Source organism: Aythya marila, assembly GCF_965140915.1.
Source record: "Aythya marila genome assembly, chromosome: 1".
Lineage (NCBI taxonomy): Eukaryota > Metazoa > Chordata > Aves > Anseriformes > Anatidae > Aythya > Aythya marila.
This window is the reverse complement of record NC_139042.1, coordinates 153,511,868-153,529,060: the sequence shown is the minus strand read 5'-3', so window position 1 is coordinate 153,529,060 and position 17,193 is coordinate 153,511,868. Positions and strand designations below refer to the sequence as shown.

The 17,193-nt window shown below is 43.7% G+C and overlaps 1 protein-coding gene across 1 annotated transcript in view; it reads right to left on the bottom strand.

Moving 5' to 3' along the window:
- The window catches only part of CACNA1I (calcium voltage-gated channel subunit alpha1 I), a gene marked incomplete at both ends in the record, with an annotated part of 145,899 nt that overhangs the window by 77,009 nt on the left and 51,697 nt on the right, over window positions 1–17,193 (bottom strand). Inside the window, 2 exons of the mRNA XM_082752386.1 lie at window positions 3,887–4,020; window positions 4,799–4,910. Of these exons, the coding sequence (XP_082608512.1) occupies window positions 3,887–4,020; window positions 4,799–4,910 (246 nt within the window). The remainder of the gene's footprint in view (window positions 1–3,886; window positions 4,021–4,798; window positions 4,911–17,193) is intronic.

Below are 17,193 nucleotides of genomic sequence, written 5' to 3'. Positions count from 1 at the left end.
GAAATGTCTAACTTAAACGCCTAACTTAAAAAGGTGATGAGCATTATCCCAGAAATAAGTGACTTCTCCTAAATTCATGTAGAGAGTCTGGCCTAAGTTTTCAGCGTGACTGATTATCTCAGTTTTCAAAAAATAGTAGGCTCTCAACTTTAGGAAGCTGCCCTTTGAGTTGCTGCAGATCAAGCTCTCCAAAAGCACCCATTGCTGTGGGAAACAAATGACGACAGACAAGACATGAACACAAACACATGAGAAGAGGGACTCCCACTGGGACAGCTGGTGACAAACAGCCTGCATGAAACGTCTGGGAACCTGCAACCTCCCGTCACCAGCAAGCAGTTGGGAGCCAGAGTATTGGAAAGCCAAAATTACAGCCCATTGCTTGGGTGCACAAGGGCATGGCCATTCAATCCAAATTCCCTCTCTCCATTGAAGGTAACAATGAAGGAGAACATTGACTTAGGACTGTTGTTTTGTGTTTTTTGTTGTTTGCTTGTTGTTTTTGTTTTGTTTTGTTTTTGTTTTTGTTTTTTTTAATCCTTTCTGGAAAAAAACGTGTTGAAGGTGGCTGGGGGAGGGAGTGTGCAAGAGGGGAGAAAGTTCTGGTGATGTCAGCTCCTATCGCCATGGAAACTGAGCATTTTTAGTGACAATGGAGTCTTCCTCCTTGAGCTGCTGGGTTGCGTGGGGAGCAGGGGCAAGCAGGGCAGGGGCACACAAGGGAATTCAGCTAACTAAAACTATAGCTTCTGGCTTTCCAAGGAAGCGAGGAGGAAACTACAAACGAACGCCTGAATACATGGCTTATGTAACCAAAGCACTGTCTGGGGCAATAGCAGCAAATAATCATTATGCTCTTTGATAAAACATGCTGTCATGCAGCTAGGCAGATGGAGGTATCTCAGCCACCCAGGAGCACCCGACAGAATGGTCCCTCACCTGCACTTGGCTTTTCCAAGCTGCGGTTCACTCTCTGAACCTTTGATGCCTTGCTTGGAGCACCACTTATGTATGTATTTTCAAAGGGAGAAAGGAAGAAAAAAGGCTGGGAAATACGGGCCTTATTCTTGAAATTGAGAGATACTCGAATGTCTTCTAGGCAGTGCATTACTTTTCAACATTATGGATGTTTTTTTAAGGGTCAAATTCATGACCTCCCTTGCAGTCCTTGAGAGCCCAGGACAATGAAAAAGATAAGGCCTTTAGATTAAACTGATTAGCTTATTTTCAGGATTTAACACACTGGCATGGAGAAAATATGCAAGACCTGATGCAGGCTGTCTTCCCTTAGTCAGAAGGCTAAGGCAGCATTTGGACCCAGAGCAAGGTGAAGCCATGATACAGGTGTGGGACCAGTCAGGATAAAGTCTGGGGCTTAAATCTGAGGTTAAATAAAAGCCTACAGTTTTTATGTAAGGGCATGTTTAAGCCTCTACTTGGATTTGATTTAAACAGTGCAGACCGTTTTAATGAATTTCAAAGAATAATGAATTAATAACCATAAGCTTTTATAACTCAAAATACATTATATAGTCATTAGTTCTATATAACTAAATGGGAAAATCTTTCTTTAGCAGAAGTCTTTTGAGATCAGATATTCTAATGAGATTACTATCATTTCAGCCTGACACCTCATGAGGACAATTGTATAGAAATCAGGAAACAAATTTCTTTCAGTTTTGGGCCTGAAATGAAAAAGTCCTCCACACTGATTATTTTATATCTAAGGAGTTGATTCTAAGTCTCTTAGGCGTTGAAAAGAGTTCAGATGTGAGCTTCATTTCTAGTACCACTATCAAATGCGCAAAAGGCTCTTTATTCTCAGATTTCTCCATCAATGATGGCAGATGAAAGGGATAAATGGGGTTTACTTGCTTCTGATATAGGTAGCAGGGATTTCAGAGAACCAAGCAAGGTTGAGGTGGGAAGGGACATGGTAGCCCCCTGCTCAAAGCCCTACTCCAACAGGGCCACCCAGAGCAGCATGCCTAGGACCACGTCCAGGCAGCTTTTGGAGATCTCCAAGCAGGGAGAGTCCACAGCCTCGCTGGGCAGCCTGTACCAGTGCTCCATCACCTGCACATCAAAGAATGCTTCCTGATGTTTAGATGGAACCTCCTGTGGTGCAGTTTGTACAACACTCATTTTCATTTGTTTCCTGCATGGAACAAGCATTTGAACTCACTCTCTTTCATTTAGCATTGCCCTACTGATTTCTTCATCTCTCCAGATAGCACTGCTCACACACCATGGGTACTAGGCAGAGAAAGACCCCCATTCCCAAACTTTTTACACCCCAGCAATGTGCTGGCTATCGCGTTCCCACCTGGAGCAGAGCCTTCCTCCCATCCTGTATACGTAGAACATCACCCCAAGGAGAAGCACCTTGGGCTCTGAGGTCCCCTTTTCTAACACACTTATTCTTCCCTTTCCTCCTCAATATTTCATTTTCCATGCACCCGGTTACCAGCACCTTTTGCCACCAGCACCTTTTGCCACCAGAAGCTCAGGCTAGAACATGCAATGATCTGGTTTTTCTCACCAGCACGTGTCAGATGCTTTAACTTTTCCTTTCCTGATGAACTCACAGTCCTCATAATGTGAGCCCATTTTAAATCACATGCTAATCACAGCAGACTCAGGCACAAGAAAGGTCTTCCCATCTCATGCACGTTGCTTTAATTCACAAAAAGCTACAGCTTTCATCTGCCTGTCCGCCTTTCATGTACAAGCCGGCTGAGGATCAACCTTCAAACTTTTACAACTGAACTGAGTTTGAAAATCTCAGCTCCCCCCAGAAGCAAACAATTATACACCACTCCAGAGGGAACAGCTTTCAAGTCTTTCTGTAGAACAACTGTGTCAAAAGCAAATGTAAAGACAGCGCTGTTCTGCACCTGAGGGAAAAGCTCTGCAAAGAGAGCTTGAACTCACTGCTGGCTCTGTCAGTAATACATGCACTTCCAGGTGACAGTGAATGCTGGTAATACCTTGCTGGAAGGGAGAGGAAAGTGGGGGGTTTCTCTCTGAAAAGATTTCAATTCCTTTTCTGTACTAACAGCAATATTATATAAATTTTCTGATTTTTTTTTTTTATCTTTTATTATAGCACAAAGCAAAATGATTGAAAACAATCAAATCCCAAAAAGCACATGACCACTGGTATTAGAGAAGGACATTTTGCTGTGATTCCACAGGCACATCCTGGTAGGCTTTTCACTTCATATATGCAGAGGAGAAATCAGAGCTTCTCCATAGTAACTTATAAAAAACACTCAAATGTCAACTCGTCCCAATAGTATCATGGGTTAGGCCAATGCAAAAAAAGACAAAATGCCCAGAGATTAAAAAACAAAACAATACAAAAACACTACGTTCCTAACTTTGAAAGGAACTGTTCCAGCTGTTGCTGGAAACAGAGAAGGCATCTTGGTTTTGGTAAAAGTTGTACCTCCTCCACTCAGACATTAACAAAAACATTTCTGGGCTTGCTCTTCAGCTGGTACAACTTAACACCCTCTGCTGAAGTTGTGAGATAGACAGCTGCACATCAGCTGGAGAGCTAAGCTACCTTGTCTACTGTTTATTCCATAGACTAACCGCAGCATATCAGATTCAATTTTGCAAATTTCCTGGAGTAGCACCAGAGTGGAAACTTTCCCATCAGTTATACCATGGCAAATCAAGAGTAGCATCATTGGCTTTGCAAGGATTTACTTTTACCTTCCATCAGGATATGAGGGGCTTAACCCTGCTCAATACACTTAGGGAAAAGCATTCATAGTTGCCAACAACCTTCATATGCTCTTCAGATGGGGAGTTTTTTCAGTTCTATAAAAGACTCCAACAAACACAGAACAAATAAGCACAGAAGCTGTCAACCTACCCAGCCATAACAATGAAGAAGTCCAGGCGGTTCCAGGTATCCCCAAGGTAACACTTCTTGCCAAAGATCCCCAGGGCCACCATCTTTAAAACCATTTCCATTGCAAAGAAGATGAAGATGAAATCATCAAATACCTGCCAATCAGAAAAGCAAGAGCAAGTTTGACAAGCATTCTCAGCTTTAAAATACAGAAAGTGAAATAAATGTGAATTTCAGTGCTTCTGAAAATGAGTTAGGGGCAGGGCTGGACAAGCTTTTTCCACTCAGCACTAGTACCACAGCTATCTGCTTCTTAAGCAAGCAAGACAGGGCTCTGTTTTTTCTCTATGGATGAAATAATTTATGTAGACTCAGGGCCTCTTTACATGGACTTGAAAGAAGGTGGTGGCTCAGAACCAGCAGGTCCAAGACCAACCAGGAACACACAGACATTCCTGGCCACCTAGGAGGTACCAATGGCCCCTCTTAGTGCGCCTGTTCTTTCTTCTCCTTGTTGGCACCTTGACTGCCATGTTACCTCTGGACTCGGTAGTACTCTTGCTCCTCAGCAGAGTAGCAAATGCATTGGGGGTTGTTATTCCCTCCTGTCTGGGCGCCATAACCACAGTTATTTCTCCGTGAGCTATGTATCTTGTAGCTGCCTGTGTCGGGAAGACCTGCCTTATGCACAGGACCAGAAAAGTTAACAACTATTCCGTATTGCCTGGTCACATATAGTCTTCATTAATTATCTTTCTCTAATCTCATTTACCTCCTCTTCAATGCAAGCTCTTGCCATTTTACTAATCTGTTGGCCAGGATGTTCTCACCAACCTTGTTGGTAAGGTGTTGACAGCACACTGATGGAAAACATGTGTGAAACGTTATGACTTGCACTGATGCGCCATCACAACAGGAAGGAAGTCTGCTTACCTGCAAGATTTTACACCTGTCAGACAGGCAGTCCATATCCTCACATGGCTGGTACATCCCCAGGGTAACGCAGTTTAGCAAAATCACCATCATGCTGACACATTCAAACCAGGTGGAAAAGAGTCAAGGAAAACTTCTGCAAAAGTATCACAGCCAAGGTAAGTTTGATCTAGACTTGGGATGTCAAAATAGGAAGATGAAGGGAAATAACTGCTGGTAGGCTGATATATTACGTTCTTATGTTTTTCTCCCTCAGTTCCTCACTTCTCCACTGTTTGGTTAAGCCAAAACTCTTCTGAAAATGTGAATGTACAGGCAGCTCAGAGCCCTAAGGTACTTAGACAAGTCAAATTGTTGCCATAGTTAAACACACACTGATTCCTCTCTTGTTGGCTTACAGATCTTACAAATACAGTGGGAAGAGACTTTCTATGGTGCCACAAAACTCAGAGGCGGCAGAAATCTCTGGGATCTGATGAAGGGCTATATCGAATACAATGAAATGGACATCTGGGTCTCTGCATGAGCCCAGCAATTACAGCCCTTCTGGGAAGGGGGTACAGCATAAGGCTAGAAGTCTCCCTCTTCACTTCTGAGAAGTGAGGAGTGAAGATAAAGAGTTGCCATATTGGAACAGGTCAATGGTCCATCTAATCTGTTATTCTGCTTCCAGCAGTGACCCATGCAGGATAAAACTTCACCATGTGCCTAATTAAGTTATTCGGTAACCATGGGGGGAAATTGCATTTCTGACCCCAGCTGGTGATCTGTTTGTGCCCTAAAGCATGAGGATTGATAGCCCTTATAATTGTTTTCTCAGCTATAGTGGTGTCCCTGCAGATGCTTTGCTTATTCATTTGAATCCTTTGTTGAGAATCTTTCTGAAATATCTGCTTCAATAATAGTTGGCAGCCATAAGCTACATTGGCTAATTATACTTTACATTAAAAAGTGTTTCCTCCTATTATACTTAATTTGTTGCCTTTTAATTTCATCAAGTGCCACTTCACTTATATATTACAACAGAGGGTAAAAATGGTGTAGTTGAGCAACCTTTTCTGTGCCCTTCACAGCCTCTATCTGCCTCGTTTTCACCATCCCACTCTTTCAAATGAAGGAGGCTTAGGACCCAATTCTCACTTATCCAAGGACTCATTTACAGTGTTTTAACTCTAAAATTGGGCACACATTTCTGTGATTTCTTTCCAGCATTCACATTGCAAAGCAGCGATGTAGATCTAATGAGAATGGACCTCCAACCTCTGGCAGAAACATCACTTGTGTAATTTAACACGCCTCACAAGCATCCCTGCTCAGTTTCCATTTTCAAAGTTTTGTCTCTCTCTTTTTTTTTTTTTTTTTTCTTAATTTAAACTAACAGAGCTGAGAAATTGTCTATTAAAAATACAACTCACTAAGTGCACCCGTTTTCACTCCTCACAGAACCAAATCCAAAACTGTGGCCTGTATCTCTGGCCACTTCTGAAAGACACTCAAAATCTGTGGTTTGTTCTGAGCAACTTTTCCTTGCTTGTTCTCTGACAGTGATTCATGACTAACCCACATAATCTGATCTAGAAGATTATTAATTCTTTCTCTTCTCCCCCACCTGGTTTTCAGTGAGCTACCTTCAGCTGCAAAATCAGACAAGAACAGGGAAACAGCTCTACTGTGCCAATCATGCTATGAGGTGATTTCAAGAACATGTTATCACTCTCCCTTACAAAGTTAATCCCAAGCAGTCTATGAAATAAGTACGTAGAGCCTACCCTCACAAAGGGCTTCAAAAACTGAGGCCTTTTTGGAGAGAAATATGTCAAAAGGGCATGAGTAAAATGCTTATCCCCTGAGGTCTATACAAAAAAAATATTCAATTTCCCACTTTTCTCTCTCCTATGTATTTCTATAGTGACCCAATTCACAGCCCAGGAAAGCACCTGGATAGGTTTCCATTACCTCTCCCAGGCCTTTCAGGTAAGACTACAGTTCTCTTCTGGACTTTCCAAAAACTGTTTTGTGCCAACTCTCACAGAAACACAGAACCACAGAAGGGCCAATGCTCGAAGGGGCTTCCTACGGTGATCTTGTCCAAAACCCCCGGTTAAAGTAGGGTCAATTACAGCAGATTGCTCGGGGTCTTTTCCAATATTGGGTTTCAGTATCTCTAGAGATGGAGACACTAGAACCTCTCTGGGCAGCCTGCCTCAGCCTTTGACTACTTATGCAGTGTTTGCTTACATGGGATTTCCCATGCTTCAGTCTATGCCCATTGCCTTTTGTCCTGTCACTGGGCACCGAGCACAATCCAGCTGTCATCTTTAATCCCCCAGGCATGTGTTATCCCCATCAGCACTCAGAGTACTCCTGGCTGAAATAAATACATAGAAAACAAAGAGCAGAAATCACTTTAAAAGCTAGAAGTTGGGTGTTTGTTTTTTTTTAAGGAAATGACCAGAAAACATGACACAAGAGACCTGACAGCAGGGAGTACTCTCCAACCACCACCAGCCTCAGAGAGCTCAGGGCTTGAAGTAAGGGGTTTATTTTGCAAATATCCATGTTTTTGTGTGTGTGCTTCGGCAGTGGCATCATGCGGGTGGCTGGGATGCTCCTGTGCTAACTTTTCTCCTCTCACTCCCCCCTGCAGCAGCCCTCAGGGTTTCAGTAACCTGAAACTCAAGGTCCAGCCAGCCGTGGCAAGCACTCCCCAAAACCCCGCAATTCGGGCCAGGTGCAGGAGACCCTGAATCTTCTTTCTCAAAAATGTGAGGCTGCTGCACTCAGTTTCTCCTCCCCCGTCTTTCAGATAACAGCTCTCTGAAAGTTTGCCAGCCTCGTCCAGGCTTCCTGAGGACGCTGCTGAATCGCTGGCGGCTCCTGGGCGATTAAAGCAACATTAGGAAAAGCTTTCCTCCTGCTGCCACATGGTTTTCCTTTCAGAGCAGGCAGGGGCCCCCGAAAAGGCAGATCCCACCTGCAGCGGAGAGGAAGAAAGCATGAGGAGAAAAGCAGAGCATCTCCTGCCCCGAGTCAGGAGGGGTTGCTGCCCGCTTGGATTGTCGGAGGGGGTAATTAGAGGTACCTGTGGCCTTCCATGTGTCACCGCTGTCAAACACCATCACGGCCTCCCGTCACCACGGCAACAGCCTGCAGCCAGGTTCATCATCTTCCTTTCGGCAGTGAGGCCTCCCCCTCCCCGCAGCCTTCCCCCGCCCCGCTTTTCCCTGTGCTTGAGCCTGCAATTAATTTCAGCTGCTGACAAAGCCCGTCTTCGCAATCTGCATCATTCGGTCAGAAGTTTCATTCCTAATTAACTTCTTCTGAAGTTCAAGGCATCTAATTACGCAGCCTGAGTGCGGCCCATCCAGCTGGTGGCCAGAGGGAGCTGCCACGTATCCATTGACCCTCCACCATCCTCCAGCGGGGATGGGTAGAGACTCAAGGGAGACATCCATCACCAGCACACACCAGGGGAGAACCACCCTAAACCACCTGAGATGGAGCTTTAGCTGAAAGCCACAAGTTGCAGGGCAATTAAGGAGATCTCCAGGTGTTTCTGGGACTTGGACATGTTGCCGTAGTGCTTGATAACATGACTATGTGTAATGCAAGATGGTGTTAGAAACAGGTGATGAGGTGCAGGCAAAGCCTTTGGGCTTGATTTCTAAGCGACAAACAGCAGAAGCAACATATCTCTGCATCAGAGCTGTAATTAGCTTGTGCATGGGAAAACTGGGCACTACTTAATGTTCTTGGGATCAGCCTTAATCTCTGCTTTTTCTTGCTGACAAAAATACAAGAACAAAGCAAAACAAAGCAATACCCTGGGCTCCTCTCTCCTTTCCCTCCGTCTTCACCTGGAGATTAAGAGTACACCAAACCCAGCTGCTGGTGCTCCTAACAGCACAGAAAATGCATAAGCTTTATATGTGTGACTTTCTCTCAGTCTTCCTCGTTGCTATCTCTGATTATATCCATTTCTAGAGTTGCCTTGACTATGATCTCTGATTATATCCATTCCTAGAGATGCCTTGAACATCTTGGGCCCATTGAACCTGCAGTAAAAATGCCTTGGCTACAAAGGGCTTACAACAGGAGGAAGAAATTAACTCTACGGTGTGAATGGTTATGTTAGCCCCTGCTCCTGCCCCAAAACAGAGAGCAGGGCCTGCTGCAGCAGAGAAGTTCAATGACTGAAGTAGCAAGCAGCAGGTATCACCAGCAAAAAAAACATAGATGGAAATATGGAGCCCCACATGATGCTTCCCAGCCAAACACTGGACAACCACACACACAACTTCTTGTGGCCTCCCACCTCTGAGCCATCACCAAGTGGGCACATCCATGGTCACCTCCATGGTCACCCTGCAGATGAGACATCGCATTTCCATGATCATTCCTCCTTTCTCTGCTTCCCCTTTAGGATCCTTCCCATCTCCCTCTTTTCTAACCATGCTTTCCACCAGGTAGACAGCTGCGCCCTGTCATTCCAGTTTGCAATGATTGCACTTTCTCTCCTTTTGAAACAAGCTCTGTAAGGACAGCACTATGTTTCTTCCCTGTTTTCCTCTACTGCTTTGTGACCCTCCTGCAAGAAGCCAGTAGGATGCTGTAAACCGCTGCACGACAGTTAATATTTCATTTCTAATGAAAGGAATGATTTGTGTTGCGAAGGTCAGAGCGACAAGTAGCTCTGGGGAAAGAAGTTCTCATTTTCTCTCCTTCAGTGCTATTGGCTTTTGCAGATACCCTCACAGGTGGGTCTCATTTTTTTTCTCCCAATTTTTTCTTATCACAGCTTTTTTTTCCTCCTTCTTTTGTGCTGATATATGGGAATTTTGTGTTTTTTTTCTCTACAAGACAAGCTGACAGAAGCAATAGGGTTCCTTCACTTCAGCCTCAATCTGCTAACCTAACCCGGTAGAAGGAGTTGAGTGAACATCAGATGTTACATTCAAAGGAAAATACATCTCAAAATGTGTTTGTGTTCAACTAGATCAAAACAATCAAAACACTTTTCAGAACAAAAAGCTTTAAAAAATCTATTTTGGAAAGGCTGAAACATTTCTTCTGTCTTTTTTTTTTTTTTTTTTCCCCGCACAGGGAAATGTTTCAACACTACAGAAAAAAGGTTGTGGGTTTTTGACCTGACTTAGAACTCTCACTTTCTGAGTCAATTGGAAATTAAATGCCAATACCAAATGTTGCAAATGCTGGGATTTCATGGTAGCCAAGCCACTAAAGACAAGTTATAAAGGCTTCAAGGTTGACATGCTCTAGGTCTTCAGATATCAATGTAATCTCTTGTACTTGTATATGGCTGCTTTCATCACATCATCATATATACGTTCTTCTCCTGAAAGAGGAGCATCTGACATATGCATCATTGAGGTCTTCAAATCTTTTGCAATACTAATGCCAAGGAAAGGACTGCAGTACTGCCAAACACAGCAGGATTGTAACATTGATTTGAGAGGCACTAGGGAACACTTACACAACCTGCGATGGTGTTCCTGGGAGGCAGGGCAATGGAGCACAGAAGAAGGAGGAGATGGAGAGATTTTAAATACCTGGCAAATACTTCCATGTTTCTGCTCCTTGGAAGGGAGTTTCCAGCAAAAAACAGATTTATCAGAAGAGGAAAAAGCTCGATCACATCCACATTAAATTAGATAAACACCTAGAAAAGGAAGTACCTTGGGTGAACCTCTCTGATTCGTCTGACTTCCCAGGATCGCTCAGAAAAGGAGTCCCTGTAGCAGGCTTCTGTCTGCACAGCTCAAATTCAGAGCTATCTTAGAGACTAATGAGAACTAAGCTGGTTGTATCTCACTCAACGTATTATATCCACTGTGAATACACTGCAGATAGCTTTTTTTTTCCCCCATTACAGAAACAAAATGGAGCAAATTTCTCATTTCTTAAAACTCCTTCCGTAATGATTTATTCAGACCTGCTAATTGTGTCCATTAAACTCTCAAGTCTAGCAAAACCAGAAGTAATAGAAAGAAATTTAACCTCTGACAGGAAAAATGTACAATTGAGATTAAGAGGCTAAGATGGAATCTGAAGAGCAAATAGACAGAGGTATTAACACAATGAGACAAATCTTCAGATATTCCAGAAACAGGAAGGCAAGGAGTGAGCTCTGACCTAGCATAAGGCCACCACAGGCCACAGAGGGCCACTAATTAAATGGGGGACTGCAGAGAGAAAGCAGGACTTGTTTACAATACTCCACCACAGCAAGCACAGGAGAACCCATTGTTCCTAGACCTAGAGTGAGTTGCACCAAGAAATCTGGCTGGTTGTCACAACAACCTGATGGATATAAGTTGGTCTTCTAAATCAACCTGTTGTTTTCTTCAGCAGAGGTGTACAGATGAGATTTATTATTCATTATAATTATTCAAATGCCTGGCAAATACCATGCTTCTCCATCAATTCATCAAAGCATCAATGTTGCTACAGCCCTACTGTTAATGATTACGTCCTGCCTGTAGCAGCTGGACCCTAGAGTTTCTCTACTGATAACGACCCACGTCCGAATTGCATCTAGCTCTTACGGTGCAAAAGAGCATCTGTTTAACAGTGTGCAACATTCCTACAAAGCTGTTTACTATTGGAAGCATAAAAAAAAAAAAAATGTAGCATTTGGGGAGAAAAACAAAACAAAAAACAAAACAAAAAAAAAAAAAAAACAACACCCAAGGATCTTTTTTTAGGTAAAAAAAGTAATTACCCAAATTTAAACTTGAGCAGGGTATCAGAGGTAATGACTGTTCCTGGAGAAAGAGCTTTTTAATATCCTTAGATGGCTGGGACTGCAGTTGCAGGTCTTTTTGCCAGCAAAGCAATACTCCACCATGCTGTGGGATCAGTTCAGGACTGACTCGAGAAATTGCACCTCCTGCTGACCCCCAAATGGTGCCTCCTGCAGCATTCTGGCTCTGCCTTGGAGATCTCCATCCAAAATCTGACCTGGCTTCACATTAGGAGCATGAACAAGGTCACAGCATGAGGTAATATGACTGCAGCTTGGAACATTATTATAGTAAAAGATAGTTGAAAGAATTTTGCTCCAAAAGCTCCTAATAGAAGGTTCAGCAGCTTCTTCCTGCTGCAGCTGGATCTGCAGCGGTGTCACAGCAGGGAAGGACCACCAGGGAAAGCCCCCTCAAACACAAACTGGGATCCAAACCTTAAAACTCTTACTACTTATTGAGATTTCACTCTGTGGAGTCAATTTCCCACTGGTTTCAATAGCTAAGTAGGCACCTTAGAAGAGTTAGACTTTATTTTTTGCACTCGGCTAAAGAGGACCTCAATTTGTGATAAGGGCAGGCCAAGACAGAGAGGCTTTTGCAGTCCAAGAGTGATTTAAATTAATGGTGTGTTCCAGAGTTACAAAATTTGAATCTGCCTGGGCATCTGAATGCTCTGAACCACAAGCCCCCATCGTGCATGACCCTGATAAGTGAGGAAGCAAGTCAGAGAGACTGGTGAAGTCAGTGTTGTCAAACCAGAGCCAGACACATGGCATGTTGTTGGTTTTTTTTTGTTGTTGTTGGTTTTTTTTGTCAGCATTTTATCTGATTTAATCTGGATGTATTCAAGCTCATTTGGCAGAAAGTTCCTTCCAAAGTGTAAAAACATGAAGTGCTTTGCAAACAAACACAAATCTCCCCAACTCCTCCTCCCTCGTTTCTGTGCTTTGTTGGCCTGCCTCCCAGAAATGCCACCCCAAGTCATGTAAGTCTTCCCCAGCACCTTTCAAACCAATCTAAGAGTTCTTCAGAGTTCTGATGTGTCTGGCAGTACTGCAGTCCCTTCTTTGGCCTCTATGTTGCAATGGGTCTGAATAGGGTCCTTACCTTTGGTGGGACCACTAGACATATCCACTAGATAAACATAAAGCTAGGACAGCAGTGTGTGCCTCAAATGCAAGGGAGAAGGAAAGAGTGAACAGTGATAATTAATTAATTAAAAGAAAGGAATACATTCTTTCTCTTCCTACTGCTCCCAATGTTTTCTGTTTTACTTTGTGTTTTTTTCCCCCTTTTTCCTGTCACTGTCTTCTCTTTCACTTTCCAGAGCTCTCCTTTCCCCATGCTAACAGAAAGAAATACTTAAATGTTTGGAGTGTAAATACAGTAATGAAAGAATACATTTCTTCATGAACTGGGAGCACAGTGCCAGGTTCTGGAAGACATGCAAGCCCCTAAGGATGCACCAGAACATTTTGTGGGACCTTTTACAGCATACTAACCCTCCCTCCTGCTGATTTTGTTGAAACCACATTGTGCCCCTCAAGCCTCCCAGAGTGCTCATCTGGTATCTCATGAAAGCAAAATGGTAAAATGAGAATGGAAGTTAAGGGTGGAAGGAGTTGGCTGCACGGTGTTGAGCAGAGTCTAAAGCAAAGGGTAGTGTGGTTGGTTCCTTCCATTTCTCACACGTCTTTCCCTTTCCCAGTAAAGGGAGGTCTCAGCTTCCTTTCTGGTGTTTTAATGGTGGGGTGTTTGTCCTCTTACTATGGGTTTTAGGCTCAGGGGGCCTTGGGAAATGGTCTGTGGTGCACAAGGTAGGTATTTCAATGAACCTCCTGAAATGGAAGCTCACAGACAAGAGTGGGTCCTGGGTGTTGCTTTTGAGCAGTTGTGGATTTCCTCCATTGTATCACTTTACAGCAGTTCCAAAGGGATGGTAGAAATACCTGCTTTTGAGTAAGAAGCTGTTTCCCTGGGAGAGGAAAACAAGAATAAGGAACCTCACAAGCACTGAAGGTGCAGAGATCGAACAAACCCAAGCACTTGCTCTTTCTGTTCTTGCTCCTTTTTCTTGCACTGGTCTCTGTTCATCACTCTATCTTTCTAGTCCATCCTTCTTTTCAGATGTTGCAGATTTATTTTCCCACTCTGTGCAACTTCCCACCCATGCCTGGCAAAGGTTGTATGAGTCCAAGATGAACACACAGATACACACTATGCAAGTACCATCTGAAAGGAGGTCAGAGCACTTTGGTAAAAGGCCCTCTCACTTTGCAGGAGTACTGAGAAGACAATAAAAGCACAAAGGATGGTTTACAGACCCTTTCACAGTTTAGAAGGGGGGGCTCTGCTCTTTGCAGGTGCCAGGGCAGTGCGCTATACTCCAGCACATCACTTGAAGGACGCAGAAGTGATCACCTTGTTCCTCCAGACAGCTAGTTTCCTAGGCTATCTGATGTTAGAGGGTATTCTGACCCTGCTAACAGTCCTGAATTAGAGAGGCAGCAAGATGGGATAAAATCACTTTACCTTTCTCCGTCTCCCATCTAGGCAATGCTTTCAGTGCATACAGCATCAAGAAATCACGTGCTTGGTGCTTAGCTTAGCAGGCTTTTCTGAGGAGTGCTTCAGTACAGAAAAGAAAGTCATGTGGTGACAGAAAGCTTTGCAGAAAAGTAAATAAAGATTAATTCAGAAGCGTAGGGAACGCTCAGTAAGGTCACTCAGAAGAAATTGCATATGGACTAAGCAAAATGCAGAGCAGTAACAAAAAGAGCTGAGTACGAGCTCCTGTTTATTTCAACAAGTTCATTTTTTGGCTGTAATTAAATAAAACTAATTATTTTTGAGGTTTCAGGATGCCATCCCCTCTGCTTTGAATGTCTTTTTTTTTTCTCCCCCCTCACTATTTCCTTTTTTTTTTTTTTTGAAGACTCGTATCTGGATGCATCCCAGGGCCCTTTGCCCTGGTTCCCAGAGGGTACACTGGCAGAACTGGCACCGACAACCTGCAGGACACGTGCCTGGAGGAAGGACTGATTGCAAACAAGCAAGCCAATCTGCCTCAGCAGATAACTGGAGGCTTGGAGCTCCAGCCAGCTCACAGCCACGCAGGCTCACAGCAGCCGCTGGCACCTCCTCGAGGAGGCAAACAGGCTGCGGATGGCCTCCCAAAAAGGAGACTCCTCACGTGTACATGTAACAGAGGTACTTGTGCAGTGGGGAAGATGCTCGTTACTTCAGCTTCTTGTTCCCTTCAAAACATTACATAAAATTTCAGTAATTTCCACGACCACCTCTCTTAAGCTATTGAAATACCTTCCCTGTGTTACTGATGAGAAAGCAAGCAGGAGAGGAGCAGGTTTTTCCAAAGGAGCCTACGATGAGGATTCACTAATACATTAGCTTCCTAGAGCCTGATTTTCATGTGCATGTAACACTTGTCATCTCTACCACAGTCAACAAGCACAGTGGTGCTCCAAGCCAGTCTCCCACCACCTCAAGTTGGATGGCCAAAGATCAGAGTCCCATGTTAGCAAAAACATTACCCAGAGATCACACAGCAAGTCACTGCCCCGGATTGCATTAAAATTCAGCAGTTCTTGACACCCAGTATATGTTCACTAAACCCCTCAGCTTTCTGGCTAGCTGACAGATAGCACTGTGCCAGGGAAAGGAGCCAATATGACTCATGCTTGATCACCATGATGCCGATGGTATTGAGTGCTGTTTTAGGGGGGGTTAAATGCTGTGAATGCGCTAAGCATTATCAATATTAAAATATTATTAGTATTATTTATGAGCTATCTCCACATGTCTTAGATGACAGGAGCTGAGATCAAATACAAATTATGCAAAATGTTACATAAACATGCGGTAAAACACGCTGCCTTCTCCAAAGAAGTTTTTAATCTAACTGAACAGGACAGGCGAGCGATGCATTACGATCTCAGCATTGCACGCAAGAAGCCACAGCACAGAGAAATGAGCAGATTTGCCCCGGGGCAGATAGGAGACAGGGGGCACAGCTGGGAACTGAGCAAAAGTCTCCCAATTTGTTCTCCAGTGTCTTGGACCTAAGATCATTCTCCGTCTCATCTATAACTGCATTTGAAAAGGGTGGTACCCATGGGAAGAAGCATTGTCCCATAAATATTTCTTGGGAACGATGGGAAAAAATCTCTAAGTTCCACTTCTGTTTAAATTACCATGAAAGTATGTTTCTCTTCACCCTTTCACAGAGGTCTCTGGCTGTTCAAGTGCATGGTGCACAGACAGGTCAGAGCCAGAAGACTTATGCTGTCCACCTAAATCTTCTGCTGATACTCTCATTAGAGACTCAGGACCAAATTCATCCCATAGTTGTGATAATGTAACACCAAATTCCATCTAATTCTCATGCATCTTTTTTTTTTCCCCATCTGCCAAAGTATTAGCTACCTTCCAAGCATGCTCCAGGTCCCTGCAATAAAAATGTGCTATGTAAGCACTAATTATCAACATGTTTGACTGCAGAAGGAACAGCTCCAAAAAAGGCAGTTCCTATGGCAGCACGATGCCAACAGGACCAGCTAGCTGGAAGCTCCGTCAGCAGCACAGTGTATTTCGGCTACCTCTCTGATGTCTTTCTGCCTGTTGTATTCATCACTTCTCTTCAGATTTAGGACTAGTAGTACATTGCTATTACCACATTCAGATTCCAGTGACCTATTTCCTTTCATATAGATTCAACTTCACACACTATTTATTCTCAAGTTTTTGACAGCCTCTGGAAATATATGCCTCCTCCTCTTATTTACAGCCTAACTTATTTTTCCTGTACTGTTTCCAGTCAGAAACTATGGATGTGCATTAATCTTGTTTCATTTTGGACATACTAGTTACAGCCTAGCTCTTTACCCCACGCTTTCCAGCCATGCCAAGTATATCCCTTTCTCTTTTCAGAGACCTTCCCATGAGCCTATTGTTGCTGGGTTTTTATTTTTAACCACCATCCCCATTTTTGTGTGACCCTGCAGGAGCTGAGGCTTTATTGGATTACTTTTCACTGTCTTACAGCCATCCATCTTCTAGCATGTTAATTACTTAGCACTGAAGGACCACTTGTGTTTCCTTTGTCCCATGCAGGTTTCATTGCCTCCTCTCCTAGTCAGCTACCCTCATATTCCTCCCTCCACCTCAGTAAATACACTGCATGTGCACTGCCCACTTAACCACCTCATTTCCAGCAATCTCCTTTTGCTTATAACGAGTGACTTTGCTATAAAGATGGCACAGAAATACCGTTTAGCTGGGACGTGGCTGGTACAAAATGCTGATAAACAAAGTAAAAAATCCAGCCATCTCCTCCTGCCCTAGAGGACAGGGCTGCAGTGGGGTCACAAGCAGCCTGCAAAGGCCATCACAGGCAAGACTGCCCCGTGGTGTTGACATTTCACCTCTGAAATCCCCTGGATCAAAAGATTACCAACAAAAATCATACTGCTTGGACTTTAAAGGGAGACCTCAAATTACTGATAACATGCCCAGCTCAGCAAGCCAAGACAGTGGCAGCCGGGTGGGTGCCAGTGACCTGTTTTATGTGATAAATTCATTCTCCATACATTAGGACAGCTGCTTTATGCC